Source organism: Hyla sarda, chromosome 6 (genome assembly GCF_029499605.1).
Source record: "Hyla sarda isolate aHylSar1 chromosome 6, aHylSar1.hap1, whole genome shotgun sequence".
In the NCBI taxonomy this organism is placed as follows: domain Eukaryota; kingdom Metazoa; phylum Chordata; class Amphibia; order Anura; family Hylidae; genus Hyla; species Hyla sarda.
Window position 1 is genome coordinate 136,813,659 of NC_079194.1, and position 19,310 is coordinate 136,832,968.

Consider the following 19,310-nt stretch of genomic DNA (forward strand, 5'->3'; position numbering starts at 1 on the left):
GAGTTTCCCGCTAGGAGTTTGAGCTGCGGCGGAAAATTAGCCGCAGCTCAAACTTGAAGCAGGAAACTCACTGTAAACCCGCCCGTGTGAATGTACCCTGTACATTTACATGGGGGGGGGGGGGGCAAACCTCCAGCTGTTGCAAAACTACAACTCCCAGCATGCACTGACAGACCATCCATGCTGGGAGTTGTACTTTTGCAACAGCTGGAGGTACACTGGTTGTAAAACCTTCAGTTAGCTTCTCTTACCTAACTCAGTATTTTCCAACCAGTGTGCCTCCAGCTGTTGCAAAACTACACCTTTCAGCATGTACTGATCGCCGAAGGGCATGCTGAGAAATGTAGTTATACAACAATTATACAACAACTGGAGGTACACAACTACAACTCCCAGCATGGTGAGACAGCTGTCTGCTGTTCGTGAGCAGGGCCGAATCATCATTGTCCGTCCTGGAGCGCCTGCTCCGGGCCCCGTGCCCACAGGGGGCCCCCGTCATATTCGGGACATCCCTGTGTCCCGAAAAATCTTTTCAGGACACAAGAATGTCCCTGTTACCTCTCTGCGGCCCCGCTTAACTTTAAAAACACAGGGGCCGCCGGGAGGTAGCGCACGCAGGGACGTCACTGACGTCCCGTGCATGTGCCCATAGGAGAAGAGCAGAGCAGAGCAGTGAGGAGGACGCGTGAATGGTAAGTTGTACGTCATCTTCAGTGTTCCGATCACTGCTCCTCCGGTCCTGGGACCTACTGCTATGGCCCATAGGCCATAGCAGTAGATCGTGACCCTGGACCGGTGGTCGGAACACTGAAGTGGGGCAGTACACAGACATACAGCCTCCAGCCATACACTGTATATGGCTGAAGGTTGAATGTCTGTGGGGAATTATACTGCACCTAATGTGGGGGAACTGTACTGCACCTAATGTAGGGGAACTGTACTGCCCCTAATGTGGGGGAACTGTACTGCCCCTAATGTGGGGGAACTGTACTGCCCCTAATGTCGGGGAACTGTACTGCACCTAATGTGGGGGAATTGTACTGCACACCTAATGTGGGGGAACTGTACTGCACACCTAATGTGGGGAACTGTACTGCACACCTAATGTGGGGAAACTGTACTGCACACCTAATGTGGGGGAACTGTACTGCCCACCTAATGTTGTGGAACTGTACTGCCCACCTAATGTGGGGGAACTGTACTGCCCACATAATGTGGGGGGATCTGTACTGCCAACCTAATGTGGGGGAACTGTACTGCCAACCTAATGTCGGGGAACTGTACTGCCAACCTAATGTGGGGGGAACTGTACTGCCAACCTAATGTGGGGGAACTGTACTGCCAACCTAATGTGGGGGGAACTGTACTGCCAACCTAATGTGGGGGGAACTGTATTGCCAACCTAATGTGGGGGGGAACTGTACTGCCAACCTAATGTGGGGGGGGGGGGGACTGTACTGCCATCCTAATGTGGGGGGAACTGTACTGCCATCCTAATGTGGGGGTGGGAGAACTGTACTGCCAACCTAATGTGGGGGGACTATACTGCCAACCTAATGTGGGGGGACTATACTGCCAGTGCCCATAGGAGAAGAGCAGAGCGGAGCAGTGAGGAGGACGCGTGAATGGTAAGTTGCACGTCATCTTCAGTGTTCCGATCACTGCTCCTCCGGTCCTGGGACCTACTGCTATGGCCCATAGGCCATAGCAGTAGATTGTGACCCTGGACCGGTGGTCGGAACACTGAAGTGGGGCAGTACACAGACATACAGCCTCCAGCCATACACTGTATATGGCTGAAGGTTGAATGTCTGTGGGGAATTATACTGCACCTAATGTGGGGGAACTGTACTGCCCCTAATGTGGGGGAACTGCACTGCACCTAATGTGGGGGAACTGTACTGCACCTAATGTGGGGGAACTGTACTGCACACCTAATGTGGGGGAACTGTACTGCACACCTAATGTGGGGGAACTGTACTGCACACCTAATGTGGGGGAACTGTACTGCACACCTAATATGGGGGAACTGTACTGCACACCTAATGTGGGGGAACTGTACTGCCCACCAAATGTTGTGGAACTGTACTGCCCACCTAATGTGGGGGAACTGTACTGCCCACTTAATGTGGGTAACTATACTGCCAACCTAATGTGGGGGGAACTGTACTGCCAACCTAATGTGGGGGAACTGTACTGCCAACCTAATGTCGGGGAACTTTACTGCCAACCTAATGTGGGGGGAACTGTACTGCCAACCTAATGTGGGGGAACTGTACTGCCAACCTAATGTGGGGGGGGGGACTGTACTGCCAACCTAATGTGGGGGGGAACTGTATTGCCAACCTAATGTGGGGGGAGCTGTACTGCCAACCTAATGTGGGGGGGGGGACTGTACTGCCATCCTAATGTGGGGGGAACTGTACTGCCATCCTAATGTGGGGGTGGGAGAACTGTACTGCCAACCTAATGTGGGGGGACTATACTGCCAACCTAATGTGGGGGGACTATACTGCCAACCAAATGTGGGGGAGCTATACTGGCAACCTAATGTGGGGGAACTACAACCTAATGTGGGGGAACTGGGGGTGGGGTTGGTGAAAAAAAAGTGTAGTGGAGAAGGACCAGGAGGGCTGAAGTGAGGTTGTTTGGGGGGGGGGGGGGGGGAAGGTAAGTGTGGGTTTGGTAAAGGGGGCAGAGGAGTGTGAAGAGGACTGGGGGGGGGGTAGGGGGTGCAGAAGAGTGGAATAGTGGAGAAGGACCAGGAGTGTTGAAGGGGGGGGGATTAACCCCTTAAGGACTGAGGGGTTTTCGGTTTTTGCACTTTCGTTTTTTCCTCCTCACCTTTTAAAAATCATAACGCTTTCAATTTTGCACCTAAAAATCCATATGATGGCTTATTTTTTGCGTCACCAATTCTACTTTGCATGGACATTAGTCATTTAACCCAAAAATCTACAGCGAAACGAAAAAAAAATCATTGTGTGGCGAAATTGAAGAAAAAACGCCATTTTGTAACTTTTGGGGGCTTCCGTTTCTACGCAGTACATTTTTCAGTAATAATGACACCTTATCATTATTCTGTAGGTCCATACGATTAAAATGATACCCTACTTATATAGGTTTGATTTTGTCGCACTTCTGGAAAAAATCATAACTACATGCACGGAAATTTACACGTTTAAAATTGTCATCTTCTGACCCCTATAACTTTTTTATTTTTCTGCGTACGGGGCGGTATGAGGGCTCATTTTTTGCGACGTGATCTGAAGCTTTTAGTGGTACAATTTTTGTATTGATCAGACTTTTTGATCGCTTTTTATTCATTTTTTCATGATATAAAAAGCGACCAAAAATACGTTATTTTGGACTTTGGAATTTTTTGCGCATACGCCATTGACCATGCAGTTTAATAATAATATATTTTTATAGTTCGGACATTTATGCACGCGGCAATACCTCATATGTTAATTTTTATTTTTATTTACACAGTTTTTTTTCATGGGAAAAGGGGGGTGATTTGAACTTTTATTAGGGAAGGGGTTAAATGGCCTTTGTTAACTTGTTTTTTCACTTTTTTTTTGCAGTGCTATAGCTCCCATAGGACCTATAACACTGCACACACTGATCTCCTATGCTGATCCCTGCTAGCTCTGCACGGATCAGCGAGATAGGGGCTCGATTGCTCAAGCCTGTAGTTCAGGCTTGGAGCAATCAAACCCCGATCGGATGCCGCGGACACAGGTAAGGAGACTTCCGCCTGCGTCCCAGCTGATCGGAACATCGCGATTTTATCGCGATGTCCCGATCAGCCCGACTGAGCTGCCGAGAAGCATTTACTTTCACATTCAGACGCGGCGGTCAACTTTGATCGCCGCATCTGAAGGGTTAACAGCGCGCGGCACAACGATCGATGCAGTGCGCTGTTAGCCCAGGGTCCCGGCTATGATTAGCAGCCGGGACCGACCCGGTGTGAACCCGTTTTTAACACCGGGAGCGGGCTTAGGACGTACAGGTATGTCCTAAGTCCTTAAGGGGTTAAAGGGGGTTATCCAGGAAAAAACTTTTTTATATATATATATATCAACTGGCTCCAGAAAGTTAAACAGATTTGTAAATTACTTCTATTAAAAAATCTTAATCCTTTCAGTACTTATGAGCTTCTGAAGTTAAGGTTGTTCTTTTCTGTCTAAGTGCTCTCTGATTACACGTGTCTCGGGAACCGCCCAGTTTAGAAGAGGTTTGCTATGGGGATTTGCTTCTAAACTGGGCGTTTTCCGAGACACGTGTCATCAGAGAGCACTTAGGCAGAAAAGAACAACCTCAACTTCAGAAGCTCATAAGTACTGAAAGGATTAAGATTTTTAATAGAAGTAATTTACAAATCTGTTTAACTTTCTGGAGCCAGTTGATATATATATATATATATATATATATATATATATATTTATATATATATATATAAAAATAAAGTTTTTTCCTGGAATATCCCTTTAAGGCTAGGTTTCCAGAGAAGGCAAAAGCACAAGAAAAAAATTCAAAAAAATTACCATAACACAGGAAAAAGCAGTAGCAGTTTTTCTGTGCTTTTGCTGGTAAAAAAAAGGGGGAAACCTAGCCTTAGGGGTCTCTGGGAGCAGGAGTCTGGAGGAGGACTTAGGGGTCTGGGGGGGGGGGGGGGGCAGAGGGGTCTGGGGGAATTAGGGCTAGTCCACACTTCGAACTTCCGCCAGCAGAATTTCGCTTGTTTTCAATGGGATGCTGCTGCTCTGTGCACACTACGGAAGACACAGTGTGTGGTAGGATTATTTTTAGAGGGCATGATGTTTGGCAGTATAATATGCAGGGTACACAGGGTTTGGCAGTATTATATTTAGGAAGCACAGTCTCTTGAAGGGTTATAATGATTGTTGTCTTTATACAGAGGATGCAAAGTGAGGAACCAATGATGTCCGGGTGTCAAACTTTACAGAGGAAGATGGAGCTGGAAGAAGACATGGCGTCTGGACCAGATGAAGAAGAAAAGGAAAGACAACAGAGAAGACGTCTCCTGTGACTCATTTTATGTTTGTGTATTCTCCTGACTGTCCCATTAGATCTCTCGTCACTTCTAAGTTTTGCAGTAATAATGGATTTTTACCCTGTACCCCAATTTGAGGCTCCAGCTGTTACAAAACTACAACTCCTATAACGCCTGAAGCTCTCCAGACATAATGCGTGTTGTAGCTTTGCAACAGCTGGAAAGAGTGACTTGAACTGAGGTGATTTTAGACCATGCAGCCCATTTTATTTTAACGGGGGCCTGACTCCTGTGACACCCACCAAAAAATAAATAAAAAGCGACATAGTCTAATATGCCCGGGCCTATTTTTGGTCTCAGTCTGTCCCTTACTTGACTGGCCCGCAACAAGTCTCAGTGGCAGGGAAGTGCTCCGTCTTCCAGGCAGCCTTAATGTGGCCCTGTTTGTGCATGCTGGGAGTTGTAGTTTTGCGGAGTTCACCGTACAGTGAACTCCAAACTGTGGCCCTCCAAATGTTGCAAAACTACAAATCCCAGCATGCCCAGACAGCAAACTGCTGTGTGGGCATGCTGGGAGTTGTAGTTTTGCAAGATCTAGAGGGCCACAGTTTAGAGACCACTGCACATTGATCTCCAAATTGTAGCCCTCCAGCTGTTCCAAAACTACAAATCCTAGCATGCCCAAACAGCTGTCTGGGCATGCTGGGAGTTGTAGTTTTGCAACATCTGAAGGGCTACAGTTTAGAGACCACTGTATAGTGGTCTCCAAACTGCAGCGCTCCAGATGTTGCTAGGCAACAACTCACCTGCTTCCGTAGGATCGCCGCACGACATTGCCGCCCACCACCGATCGGTGCCCACCGCTGCTAAGTGGCCTCTGACATCGGTCACCACCGGTTCCCCCGTTCTGCTCGGACTACAGTGGGTGGGCAGAGCGGGAGAACCGAACTTTAACACCCCCCCCCCCACACACACGATTTGCTATTGGTTGGTCGCTTCTGAACGGCCAATAGCAGGGATAGGAGGGGTAAGACCCCTGCCACCTCACTCCTATCCCTTCAGGGGGATCGTAGGTGTCTTGGACAGCCCCGATCCCTCTTATTTTCCGGGTTACCGGAATCGCAGCAGATTAATAATTCTGGAATGCTTTTACTTATTATTTGATTCCGAGATTGTTTTTTCGTGACATATTCTTCTATATGTTAGTGGTAAATTTTCGGCAATACTTGGTTAAAAATTCCAAAATTTCATAAATTTTTTTTAAACGTTTCATTTTTTTTTTTTTTTTACTTTCTTACAAACTCTCTGCTTGTAAGGAAAATGGACATGCCAGATAAGTTATACATTGATTCACATATACAATATGTCTTCTTTATGTTTGCATCATAAAGTTCACATGTTTTTACTTTTGGAAGACACTAGAGGGCTTCAAAGTTTATCAGAAATTTTCCAATTTTTCATGAACATTTCAAAATCTGAATTTTTCAGACCAGTTCAGTTTGAAGTGGATTTGAGGGGCCTTCATATTATAAATACCCCATAAATGACCCCATTATAAAAGCTACACCCCTCAAAGTATTGAAAATTACATTCAGAAAGTTTGTTAACCCTTTAGGTGTTTCACAGGAATAGCAGCAAAGTGAAGGTGAAAATTCAAAATCTTCATTTTTTACACTCGCATGTTGTCTTGTAGACCAATTTTTTGAATTTTTACAATAGGTAAAAGAAGAAAAGCCCCTCAAAATTTGTAACCCAATTTCTCTTGAGTAAGGAAATACCTCACATGTGTATGTCAAGTGTTCGGTGAGCGCAGTAGAGGGCTCAGAGGGGAAGGAGCATCAATGGGATTTTGGAGAGCAAATTTTGCTGAAATGGTTTTTTTTGGGGGGGGGGGGGGGCATGTCACATTTAGGAAACCCCTATGGTCCCAGAACAGCAAAAAATTAAAGAAAATTCAAATAAAACACATGCCACACTATTTTGGAAACTACACCCCTCAAGGAAGGTAATAAGGAGTACAGTGAGCCTTAAAGGGGTACTCCGCCCCTAGCATCTTATCCCCTATCCAAAGGATAGGGGATAAGATGTCAGATCGTGGGGTCCCGCCGCTGGGGACCCCCGGGATCTCTGCTGCAACACCCCGCTATCATTACTGCACAGAGCAATACAAGTCTATGGGAGGGGGCGTGGCGGCCATCACGCCCCCTCCAATAGACTTGCATAAAGGGGGCGGGCCGTGATGTCAGGAGGTGGCGGAGCCGTCATGTCACGATGCTCCCGCCCCTGTATCGCCGGTCATTACGCACAGAGTGAGGTTTGCTCTGTGCAGTAACTATAGCGGGGTGCTGCAGTGGAGATCCCGGGGGTCCCCAGCGGCTGGACCCCCATGATCTGACATCTTATCCCCTATCCCCGATAGGGCATAAGATGCTAGGGGCAGAGTACCCCTTTAACACCCCATAGGTGTTTAACGACAATTTCACTAAAATGCTGGTTTTCCCCCAAATTTTCAATTTTTGCAAGGGGTAATAGGAGAAAAAAAACTCCCAAAATGTGTAACCCCATTTCTTATGAGTATGGAAATACCCCATGTGTGGACATCAAGTGCTCTGCTGGTGCACTACAATTCTCAGAAGAGAAGGAGCCACATTTGGCTTTTGGAAAGCAAATTTTGCTGAAATGGTTTTTGGGGGGGCATGTCGCATTTAGGAAGCCCCTCTGGTGCCAGAACAGCAAAAAAAAAACATGGCATACTATTTTGGAAACTACACCCCTCAAGGAACGTAACAAGGGGTACAGTGAGCCTTAACACCCCACAGGTGTTTGATAAATGTTCATTAAAGTTAGACGTGGAAAGGAAAAATTGATTTTCACACGTGGTAATAGGAGAAAATGGCCCTCAAAATTTGTAAATACATTTCTTCAAAGTAAGGACATACCTCCTATTTGGAAGTAAACTGCTCTGCGGGTGCACACCAGATCTCAGAAGAGCAGGAGCGGTATTCAGCTTTTGGAGAGAGAATTTTGCTGGAATCGGAGTCGGGGGTCCATGTGCGTTTACAGAGCTCCCATGGTGCCAGAGCAGCGCAACCCCCATCAAGTGCCATCATTTTGGAAACTACACCCCTCAAGGAACCTAACAAGGGGTACAGTGGGTATTTACACCTAACAGGTGTTTGGAACAGTGGGCCATAAAATTACAAATTTATTTTATTTTTTTTTACAAAAAATGCTAGTTACCCCAAATTTTTCATTTGCACAAGGGGAAGTAGGAGAAAATGCCCCCCTATTTTGTAACTCCGTTGCTTCTAAATATGGAAATACCACATATGTGTACGTAACATGCTGTGCAGGCGAATTTGAGGCCTATGGCATATCAGTAGCTGACGGTAACATACATTCAGAAAAAAATACAAAAAATTAAACACCCACATGTGACACCATTACAGAAAGTACCCACCCCGAGGAATGGGTGTAGGGGGTAAAGAGGACATTTTGAATGCACGGGTGTTTCCTAAATTTATTTTCCAGGAATGGATGAAGTTTAGTTTGGGAAAAATTTTAATTTCAATTTTCACCTATGCTCAGCTTCATCTTTCTGAGAACAACTAACATGTGACCCCAAATTGTTGCCTGGAAATACGACAGAGCTCATGAGAGGGAACTCTGTTCGTATTTGAGGCCGATGTTTCTTACGTACCTATCAGTAACGGACAGTTACATGCAGAGGAAAATAAAAGAAAGGAACACCAACATACAAAATATGACCATACTACAGATAGTAGGGAAGGTGCATAGGAGGGGAGTGGAGATTTGGAACGGACGGGTGTTCCCTAAATTTATTTTCCAGGAATGGATGAAGTGTATTTTGGGGAAAAGGAAAATTGCAATTTTTCTACTGCTATGCCAATTATGTTCCCAGAATAATGACCCAGAGTATAGCCAAAAGTAAAAAATTATTCCTGCCCCAAACCCTATGCTCTGAATCATCATTCTGGGAATGTGATATGTGTGGCCGTCCCTCACCTGTTATCTCAAAAGCGCACACTGCTCAGGTGGGAAGAGAACACTGCGCATTTGAGGCAACATGCAAACCCCCGATGCTATTAACTCGGTAACCCATGATCTATTTTTGAAAAAATCCCCCCCCCCCCCAGAGGTTTTATCAGGTTTTTTTTTTCTTTTCTCAATTGTCGGTCAATTAGGTGGTTTATGGGTTCAAAATTTGGAATGTACATTGGGGACAAATTATGGGAAATTGAAATGAGGGTAAAGGATTAAAAATGTAGTACTCCGTGGATGTGTGATACTCCCTGAAGCAATCTCTAATGCAGAGGCCCAGGGCTCTGAGCAGGGAAAGTGTCACACTGAGTGGTGGTGTCCTTCCTTATCCCCCTCCTGCAACTCTGCATTTTTTTTCAGGGATCGCCCCTTCTTTCCAGTGTGGGGGACAATCCTGGCACCTACATTTGCAGTTCGTTAGGAACTCCGGCCTGCTCTTTCCCAGTTGCCAAAGATCAGGAACTTTAGGACTTCCTCTTGGAACTGCAGGTATGTCCCTGTGTTGCCAGCATACTGGGACTGTACAAAAGAGTTTTACATGGCAACCTGTACCATGTAGACCGTAACTTTTTTTGTACCATGCCCGGGTTTTCCACTTTGTTATATGGCTTGAGGACTTGATCAGAGTGATCAATTCCCCCCCCATTTACCGATTGTAGTCCAGAATACAATCGGGCACCGATGTCGTGGTACCTCGCACACGGACAGGTGAGCTGCCGTTACAATGAATTGTGGACAGCATAAGGACATACCTCTTATCCATATACCTGACCAGCAACAGATTTTCACTGGTAAAGGCACGGGACCCATCCTTGGGCATAGGTGTCTGGAGAAAATTTAGAGGGAGGCCTCTCTGATTCTTCCGCACGTTCTCACGCTCGGACAAGGATCTAGCGGAGAGGGATGTAAAGAGAGGGATACTAGAAGAAAAGTTATCAATGTAAAGGTGGTAACCCTTATCTAGCAATGGGTGCACAAGGTCCCAAACGATTTTCCCACTAACACCCAGAGTGGGGGGATATTCTGTAGGTTCAATACGGGAATCTCGTCCCTCATATACTTTAAACGGGAGGTGGGGTGTATGGGAGTGGGTGTGGGATTTATGAATCATACAGAGTTACTGTTTTTAAAAAAAAAAGTCTGAGCTCCCAAAAAACATAGGGGGCAGACGCAGCGCACTGATGCCCTAATATTGCACAAGTCACGCTGCTAACTGTGCTGCAGACCCTCGGGCAGCTATTAGGGTGTCAGGGGGGAAAAAACATTTTTTTTTTTTTACTACCACCTACCTGTCCCTTGCTAACAGTGGCTGGATGCCACTTACTAGTGCCCTGGTGGCACAGATCTGAGTGAGGGGGTCCCTGGCCATCTCACTCTGCTCGCCCACTGAGGTGGGTTGGCAGGCAGAGCGTAGTAAGGGGGACATTAACCCCTCCTTTGCCAACAGTTATTGGTCAGACAGAATAACAGCAAAAGAGGGTGATTGGTGGTGTGTAGTCCACCACCGATCACCCTCCCCTTCCTGGTCATCGACATGGGGGGGGGGGGGTGCTCAGGATGCCTTCTGAGATCATTTAGTTCCGTTCGCCGCTCGGTTACCCGCAGGGAACGGAAATGCTGAGGGCAGGATACAGTAGTGATGGAAAAAAAGGAAATTAATACATTTTTAATTGTGTGTGTTTCACTTTTTTTTCTCTATTTTTTACATTTTGTAGGTAGTACTACCAGCATGGAACACACTGTTTCATGATGGGAGTAGTAGTACCTGTACTAATAGACATATAGCCCCGGGTGTCAGACGTGACACCCGATGCAATTGTCCATAATATAGCAGAGATGCGGAGCAGCTCTATACAGCGCTCGCATCTCTGCACTATACTCAGGCCAGTGATGTGAATAGTACATCACTCATTCATATTTTCCGCCCAGAGTGGGAATTGGCCGGATGGTTGCAGCCAATCACAGCTCTCAGAGGGAAATACAAATAGGTGTATACAGTAACCCCCCGACATACGATGGCCCCGACATATGATCAAATTGACATACGATGGCCTCTCAGAGGCCATCGCATGTCGATGTCAGCATCGACATACGATGCTTTTATATGTCGGGGCCATCGCATTAACTGCTATCCGACAGCCCAAAATGCTTAAGCTGCTGTCTGATAGCAGTTTAAGCATCCCGGGACAGGTTCACTTCCCTATCCCCGCTGCTCCGGGTCCACTTCGCGATCCTCCGGCGTCTTCTGTATCTTCTCCGGCGTCCGGGCCTCGCTTTCCGGCGTCGTTATTACGTCCTGCGCACGTCATAACGTCACCAGAAAGCGAGACCTGGACACCGGAGAACATGCAGAAGACGCCGGAGGATCGTGAAGTGGACCCGGAGCAGGGGGACTGCATTGGGAGCCCCTGGGACGGCAGCGGTGACGGACAGGTACAACTTTCTCTAACAGTGGTCTTCAACCTGCGGACCTCCAGATGTTGCAAAACTACAACTCCCAGAATGCCCGGACAGATGCTGGGAGTTTGTGTTTTTGCAACATCTGGAGGTCCGTAGGTTGAAGACCACTGGCTTAGTAGCTCACTCACGTGGCGGAGTCGTTAACCCCTCACCCCACGGCAGCGTTAATGCTGCCGCGGGGTGAGGGGTTAAGGCTACCGCTGCCATGGGGTGACGGGTTAACTTAACTCCTCACCCAATGGCAGCGGCAGTGATAACCCCCTCTCCCCAGGACATAACAGCAAGGACCCCCAGGCCTGGGCCAAAACTCCCCAGGCCTGGGCACAAATTTCCCCCACCCCAGGCCTGGGCACAAATTCCCCCCACCCCAGGCCTGGGCACAAATCTCCCCCACTCCAGGCCTGGGCACAAATCCCCCCAGGCCTGGGCACAAATCCCCCCACCCCGGGCCTGGGCACAAATCTCCCCACCCCGGGCCTGGGCACAAATCTCCCCACCCCGGGCCTGGGCACAAATCTCCCCCACCCCAGGCCTGGGCACAAAGCCCCCCACCCCATCTGTACTTTGTGTGGTTATTTTTACTTACTTTAGGTTGAAATTTCATGGACTCAGGAACCAATTACCAGTTTTCCATAGACATATGTACTCAACATATGATGGTCTCGGGGCCCCGGAACCAATTACCAGTTTTACATAGACATATGTACTCAACATATGATTGTTTCAACATATGATTGTCCTCTCGGAACCTATTACCATCATATGTTGAGGGACCACTGTATATACGGCAGTGCAGGGGACCATAGGAGAGCCGCATCTATACATTATACAGGAGGATCACAACGGACCCGGGTGATCTGTCAATTAGTAGACGTACTACTACTCCCATCATGGAACAGTGTGTTCCATGCTGGGAGTAGTAGTACTACCTAAAAAATAAAGAAAAGTGAAAAAGACACACGCACTACATTTTCATTATTGTCGTCTACATTTTTAGTGCCCTGCCCGCCCACATAAATTGATCAGTTTTAAAAATTAATAAAAAATGTTGTTATAAAAAAGAAATTTTGTTTGATACAATTTTTTCCTTCACTACTGTTTTTTTATTTTAATTTTTTTAATGGTCCCCTCTGAAATGTTATTAAAAAAAAAAGGTACTTTTTTGGATCGCTAAAGGCCAAAAAAAGAATAAAAAAAACAAACACCTGCAAAAACGCCAAGGTTAAAACCTACATGTTATTTTTTTCACTCCCTTAGACTTCTATGGGAGAAAAACGCCACGATTTCAGGAAAAAAACGCCATTGGCTCAACATGCTGCGACCTTGCAAAACCGCCAAGGAGCTAAAAAAAAGAGTGAAAAAACACCAAAAAGGATTAAAAAAAAAAACCGCCAAACTGAAAAACGCCAATTTTGAGATTTCTCATTGATTTACACCTAACATCTGGCCGCAGCGTTTTTTGGCCGAAAAAATGCCATGCGGTAGAATTGGCGTTCCCCCCCCCAAAAAAAACAAGTAGAAACTTAGCCTTAAAGGACAACTGCAGCGCAATATACACTTATCCCCTATCTACAAGATAGGGGATAAGTGTTTGATCGCGGGGGGTCCGACCCCCCCGAGATCTCCCTAACGGGGCGCCGCCATTAGCGCTCATAGTGAGCGCTAAGGCGCGTAGCGTCGACCTAGAGGTCGACGGTGATGCCCCGTCTCCTCCCCGTCCCCATACAGTTCTATGGAGGAGCCGGGGAGGCACGAACGCTGCCTCCCTGCCTTTCCCATAGAGATGCATGGAGGAGACGTGCCGGCCGCAACGTCATGCTTCGGCAGGCACACCCCCTACACCGGAGAGCCGCGGCCCCGTACAGGAGATCGTGGGGGGCCCCAGCGGTCGGACCCCCCGCGATCAAACACTTATCCCCTATCTTGTAGATAGGGGATAAGTGTATATTGAGCTGCAGTTGTCCTTTAATGTTTCTCCCTGCACTGTGGCTGTTTACACCATCTGCAATAAAAGACATGTACTATACAACTGTGTTATTAGGCCAGATAGATTGTCTATATTCGGACATAGATGACAATAAGACCACAAATTATTAAGGTTCAATACAGCCATAAAGGTAATTCTATGGGCAACTTTTCCTCTGTGCAAGTTTTAATGAATCTCCCCCAATATGTATATACTGTATACATGCATTACTTACTTTATACCCTGTATTATGCTCAGAAGATGTACTCACTATTTTGCTGGAGGAGTCATTGTGTATGTACATTACTTACCTGTACTGATCCTGAGTTAAAGCCTATAATATACTCTGCAACTAACTAACTGTATCAGTTTACATATATCACTACATTGCTGCACTTACTATTCTTCAGGCTCCAGAGCTGAAATCTCCTAGGATTCTCTGCCCCCTGTATTAGAAAGGCTACTGGTAGCGGGGTGTCTGATGAAAAGCTTGTTGACCTTTTTTAATAACATCCATGAAAAAAACTGTAACACTACAAATAACAGAACAATGTTGTTTAAGATTTAACATTTATTTTACAAAAAAAGAAAACAAGGCAGGTAGCCATTTACCTCCCCAACATGACAGCCTTGAGTAACTGGTCAGTTTATTTTTTCCCATATATATATGTTTTAAAAAAATGACATGGGGCACGAGAACATAGAAATAAATAGATATCTATAAACAAACAGGTGAGCGGCTGTAGAATAACTGTCCTGACACTGCGCAGAGGTCTGAAAACGCTCTCTTTTCCATTCCTGACACAAGGGAGCAAACCTGTCATATCCGCACAGGGAAGAAGATTGAGCACATGAGGCCTAGTAATTCATCAGGAACTGGAGAAATCGCTGAACAATGAGGTACAGGTGCCTCATTCCTCAGCCTTGTCGCCAAGCTCTGACTGAGTTTCCTGCGCAGACATAAGGGGAGTAGACATTAAATTTGGCAAATTTGTATGAGAGGTAACAACGGAAAAGAGATTGGGGCTATATAACAACTGGTTCCTTGCTTTGGGATAATCCCGAGCATCCATTTACCTTCAGAAGTGTTGCAGTAGTGAGGGGTTAACTAAAGTAGCCTGTCCATTGATCACATAGCACCATAGCATAGAATAACACAGGTAAAACCATGATGCAGACTCTAAACCCCAGAGACACTGTTCACTACATTGTACATTTTAAGGTACAGGAAAGAATTTACAGACATTTGGGAAGGGGAGGATTTATTAATGTTTTCACCATAAAATTGGTGCAAAAAGTAGCATTTTTGCCAAATGTTTAGCCAAAACCTACACAAAAACCAAACAATTGATAGATTCCCCCTTGAGTTTATGCAATTTGTCCCTTTCTAAAGTTTATTAGTAAATGTGCAAATAACAGAGGGAAAATAATAGTGGAAAACATAATAAAATCCAGTAAATATGGCGCATCATCATCATCATAGAACATTCCTAGTCACATTTCAGGTCAGCTGAAGTCCAGAGTAGTTATCCCCTTTTGGTTTAGTTATCACTTAGTTATAGCTGGGAAAGCTGGGTAAATACCATTGCAACCCTCACTACAATTTTGTAGACTTTCCTAGGCTCCTGTGTGGCACTTAATTTAGCTCAATTTATTTAGCTCACATAAATCCCTCACATGTCTGCCCCACTGGAAAGCTGGGTAAGAAGTCTTGTGGGAGCTTTAAAGGCTATGACATCTTTGAATATATTTTCTTTATTTTGTTTTAAAGCCTTGTTTTGATGAAAAAAATATATAAAAATAAAAACTGTTCTTTATTAAAAATGTAGCATCATTTGAGACTGGAGGTAAGGGCTGGAGACATAAGGGGGCTTTTCTCTGGCATATTTTACTATAAATGAGACACATCAGCCTGTGCTACATGTATGTAAAAGTTAAGAGTCCACATTATACAAACAAAACATTTCAATAAAGATATATGGAGAAAATGGTTGTTGTTTGCACCTTAAATAGTACAAGGCTAGAGTTAAAAACGTATTTAAAGACACCCAGCTTTCCCAGCAACAGAAAGAACAGAGAACCTGAATTGAAAAGACTAACAATTTTGGAGAGAAGATTATTCTAGGAATTAAATATTTTATACTCCAGGGAACAGTGAGTGGACTGAAGAGTTACTAGGGCTGAACCTACTGACTGGATGAGCGAAACATTTACATCTAAGGCCCCCTTCCCACATTTATTTCTAACATTATTAAAAATAATACATATAAATTCAGTGACTTTTTGTTCATCAGGGAATCTCATCACCATTTCCTCCTTGGATAGATTGCCCCCTACCCACCCAATTTAACTCGACTCCAAACTTGAACTCAACAAACCTGCTGTGAGATTCCGTATTTTATATAATGTGACTGAGGGAAATCCTATAAAAAAAAAAAAGATATAGTATAAAAGAAATACAGTAATATACATGAAGGACCAGGACACTTTAACCCCTTCACTGCCAAGGAATTACAGTGGAAAGTATTTTACTACCTGTTGGATTAATTTAATCTGCAACTAATTTTAATGCAATTTCTTCACAAAACTTCTTTAGAAGCGACTTCCTTTCTGACTACACGCACGTAACTTGTGTATGACTGCAGTGCCTTGTCTCAAGAGGCTGCAGATGAATCCAGCACAATGACCTGAACTCTGGGTATTATTCAAACACCAATGGACACATTAGGAGACTTTCCAAAGCTGCAAATCAGACACCAGTGTACCCTTCCCCTTCTCAACACGGACTAAATCTGGCTAAAGAGGACAGTGGTGCTGCTTTGATTAAATCTGCCGCTCTGTGATGTTGGACATCTGACAAACATGGACTCTCCTTGCGCAGGTCAAATTAGGAGACATTCCCACATGTTGTTTGGGTGTAAGAAAGAGTTTAGGAAGGAAAGTTTATTTGGAAGTCCAACAACTGACACTCATTTTTATCAGGGAGGTCGCTAGAAGATCTAGAGGGAGAGGAAATATGCCCTCTGTCCTGTCCTCTCCCCGTGGAATGACAAGAATGATGAAACTGTGCTTGTTACCCCAGCAGCACTTGTTCAGGGCACTGTAGCCCCCCCCCCCCCCACAACTGAAGATCCAGCGCCGTGGAGTGAGGGGAGGCACAGTCCTCTGCCAACACCTGGTGGCAACGTGTCAAAAGTTCTCATTTCCCTGTTACCTCCACAACGTCATCATCTTTCCCATCTTCCTCACTAGACTCTGGCTGTCCCTCTCCCAGTGGAAGGGGGTGGGATGCAGCTCCAGCAGCTGGAGGTTGGTAGCTTGGCTGGGAGTTGAGGTAGCCAGGGAAGGTCGATGCTGCGCTATTAGTGGAGAGTCCTCGGTTTAGCACTGAAGATGGAAATGGGGCAAACATTCGTGTCTGAGCTGGCAATGGCTGTGTGAAGGGCAGAGAAAAAGAAGGAGACAAAAGGTATGGGGGCACACTTGAAGGGGCTGAGGAGGTGCCCGAGGTGGGGGGCAGTAGAGGATCAGGAACCATTGGGAGGCCTAACTGTGCGTCCGACAGCAAGGAGGGCAGCTGAAAGTGGGTGGCACCTCCCCCTGCCCCCATATACACAGAGTTCGCCGCTCTGGATAAGCTGTGGTTCAGCGAGGAGGGGTTGATGCCAAAACCTGCCAAACCAGGGTAAGGCAGCTGGCTGAAGGGGTGCCTCTTGCTGGATGACCATTGGCTGGATTGGTCTGGTGGCTCCTTGCGCTTTCTGGACTGTGATTTGGGTGTCTGAATGAGACCTTGAGGCTGAAGGCTTGGGTTTGGAAGTTGAAGGGTACTGTGAGAGCTACGAGAAACTGCTGCCTGTGCATACTGCTGAAGCTCACTCAGAATCTCTGGGCTGTCTGGCGAGAGTGGTCGTGAAGGCTCCTCATTGTCTTGGGAAGGGGGACTAGATCTATGGCGCCCATTACTCATATACGGTCCAGACTGGCCTTGGCCTAGGTTCTGTCCCTGGGAACCTATGGTGGGGAAAAAAAAAACAGATTTAAGACAAGAAAATCCTCAATGCATGAGAGGGGAAATATAAAATCTTCAGCTCCAGTTGAGAAGTGTTGGCTTCACAAGAAACTTACAGTACAATTTGATGTAGTTTGACAGTAATGAAATGTAATTTCTCTTTATTACTCTATTTCAATAACTGTAGTTATACATTCTTCATAAAATTGCACTTTAATTTTCTTCACAAATTATCAATATTACAGAATTTAAAACTCCCCCCATACACTTCTCAAATCTGCTTCCAGTGCCCTGTCCGACCCATATCACCCACATCTTATTACTAATTTCAATAGTCTCTCCTCTCTCCTCCCCCTCCCATATCCCACCCCTAATTGTTGAGTAAAAAATTGAGAAATGTATCATATACCTATACAAAAAAGAACTAGTATTAACTCCTCTCCCTCCCTACACCCCCCCCCCCCATCCCCCAGTTCCAACTTCCAGTCTGGGCCCTGCCACATCACTAATTTTTCTTCCTCTCATTTATTCACCCATTCTCTTCCTCCTATTCTTTACTGCCTATTATTCTTAAGGTATATATCATCCTTTGTATTTCCATCTTGTATTTCCAACTGTTATGCACCTTTTTTTTTTATTTTTTGAAAGGAGACTACTCACCATTCATTCACTTACTCAAGTGGGAGGGCCCACAATAACTCACTCACTGGACAGTAAAAGTTGAAAGGTAGGATGGTGTGTCTTTAATATAGAAATTAAACTTTTACTTTCTGAATAAACGACAATAGAATGAGACAGCACATTACCTAACTGTGTAGAACGCCGCGGTTCGGAACTCTTCTGTTTGCTACTTGACCTGATGGCGAATATCCGCCCATCGCTGGTACGGATGTAGGTTCCTGTAATTACAAGTGAAAGCACTTATAAGCTATGAAGGATTCATTTGGAACTCCAGTGGAAAACAAATGTTTTTAAATCAACTGGTGCCAGAAAGTTTAACATATTTGTAAATGACATCTATTTAAAAATCTTAATCCTTCCAGTACTTACCATCTGCTGTATACTACAGAGAAAATTGGGTAGTTCTTTCCAGTCTGACCATAGTGCTCTCTGTTGATGCCTCTGTCCGTGTCAGGAACTGTCCAGAGTAAAAGCAAATCCCCATAGAAAACCTCTCCTGCTCTAGACAGTTCCTGGCACCAACAGAGGTGTCAGCAGAGAGCACTGTGGTCAGACTGGAAAGAACTTCACAAATTTCTCTGTAGTATATCTGTAGCATACAGCTGCTTATAAGTACTGGAAGGGTTAAGATTTTTAAATAGAAGTCATTTACAAATTTGTATAACTTTCTGGCACCAGTTGATTTGAATTTTTTTTTCCCACCGGAGTACCCCTTTAAAGTACCATAGCAGTCTAATGGCATGTTCACATGGCTGCCTGTCACAGTTATTTCATGCCCGTTCTTAAATCCGTTCAAGCCATTTGTAAACAGTTGTAAATGGAGCCCATTGATGTCAATGGGACTATTTTACAATCCTTTGTCTTCCATTTTCACCCATTTGGTTTCTATAGCGTTTTATAAAAGGAAAAAAAATAAGATACTGCATGCACTATTTTTTTCCCCATCAAAAAAAATAAATAAATAAATAAAAGAGAAATGGATATAATAAATTTCACATTGAAGTCAATGGGAAATGGATGACCTTTTAATGTCATTTGTACGCATCTGTTTTTTCCAATCAGTTTTTGATCAGTTATTAATTCTGAGCATGCTCAGAAGAGGTGAGAGC

At 45.2% G+C, this 19,310-nt stretch overlaps 1 protein-coding gene and 1 long non-coding RNA gene across 4 annotated transcripts in view; one reads left to right on the forward strand and one right to left on the reverse strand.

The window, feature by feature from the left end:
• LOC130276175 (uncharacterized) overlaps positions 1 to 19,310 on the forward strand; it is a 37,258-nt gene that overhangs the window by 9,139 nt on the left and 8,809 nt on the right. The window contains exons 3-4 of one of the 2 annotated variants that reach the window (XR_008845035.1): positions 4,925 to 5,052; positions 18,169 to 18,247. This is a non-coding gene — a long non-coding RNA (uncharacterized LOC130276175). The remainder of the gene's footprint in view (positions 1 to 4,924; positions 5,053 to 18,168; positions 18,248 to 19,310) is intronic. The other variant, XR_008845036.1, reaches the window with a different exon arrangement.
• The window catches only part of RAD54L2 (RAD54 like 2), a 55,045-nt gene continuing 49,805 nt past the window's right edge, over positions 14,071 to 19,310 (reverse strand). For both annotated transcript variants that reach the window (XM_056525174.1, XM_056525173.1), the window contains exons 21-22: positions 18,327 to 18,419; positions 14,071 to 17,522 (exon numbers count right to left, since the gene is read on the reverse strand). In XM_056525174.1, the coding sequence (XP_056381149.1) occupies positions 16,708 to 17,522; positions 18,327 to 18,419 (908 nt within the window). In that variant the 3' untranslated portion in view covers positions 14,071 to 16,707. The remainder of the gene's footprint in view (positions 17,523 to 18,326; positions 18,420 to 19,310) is intronic.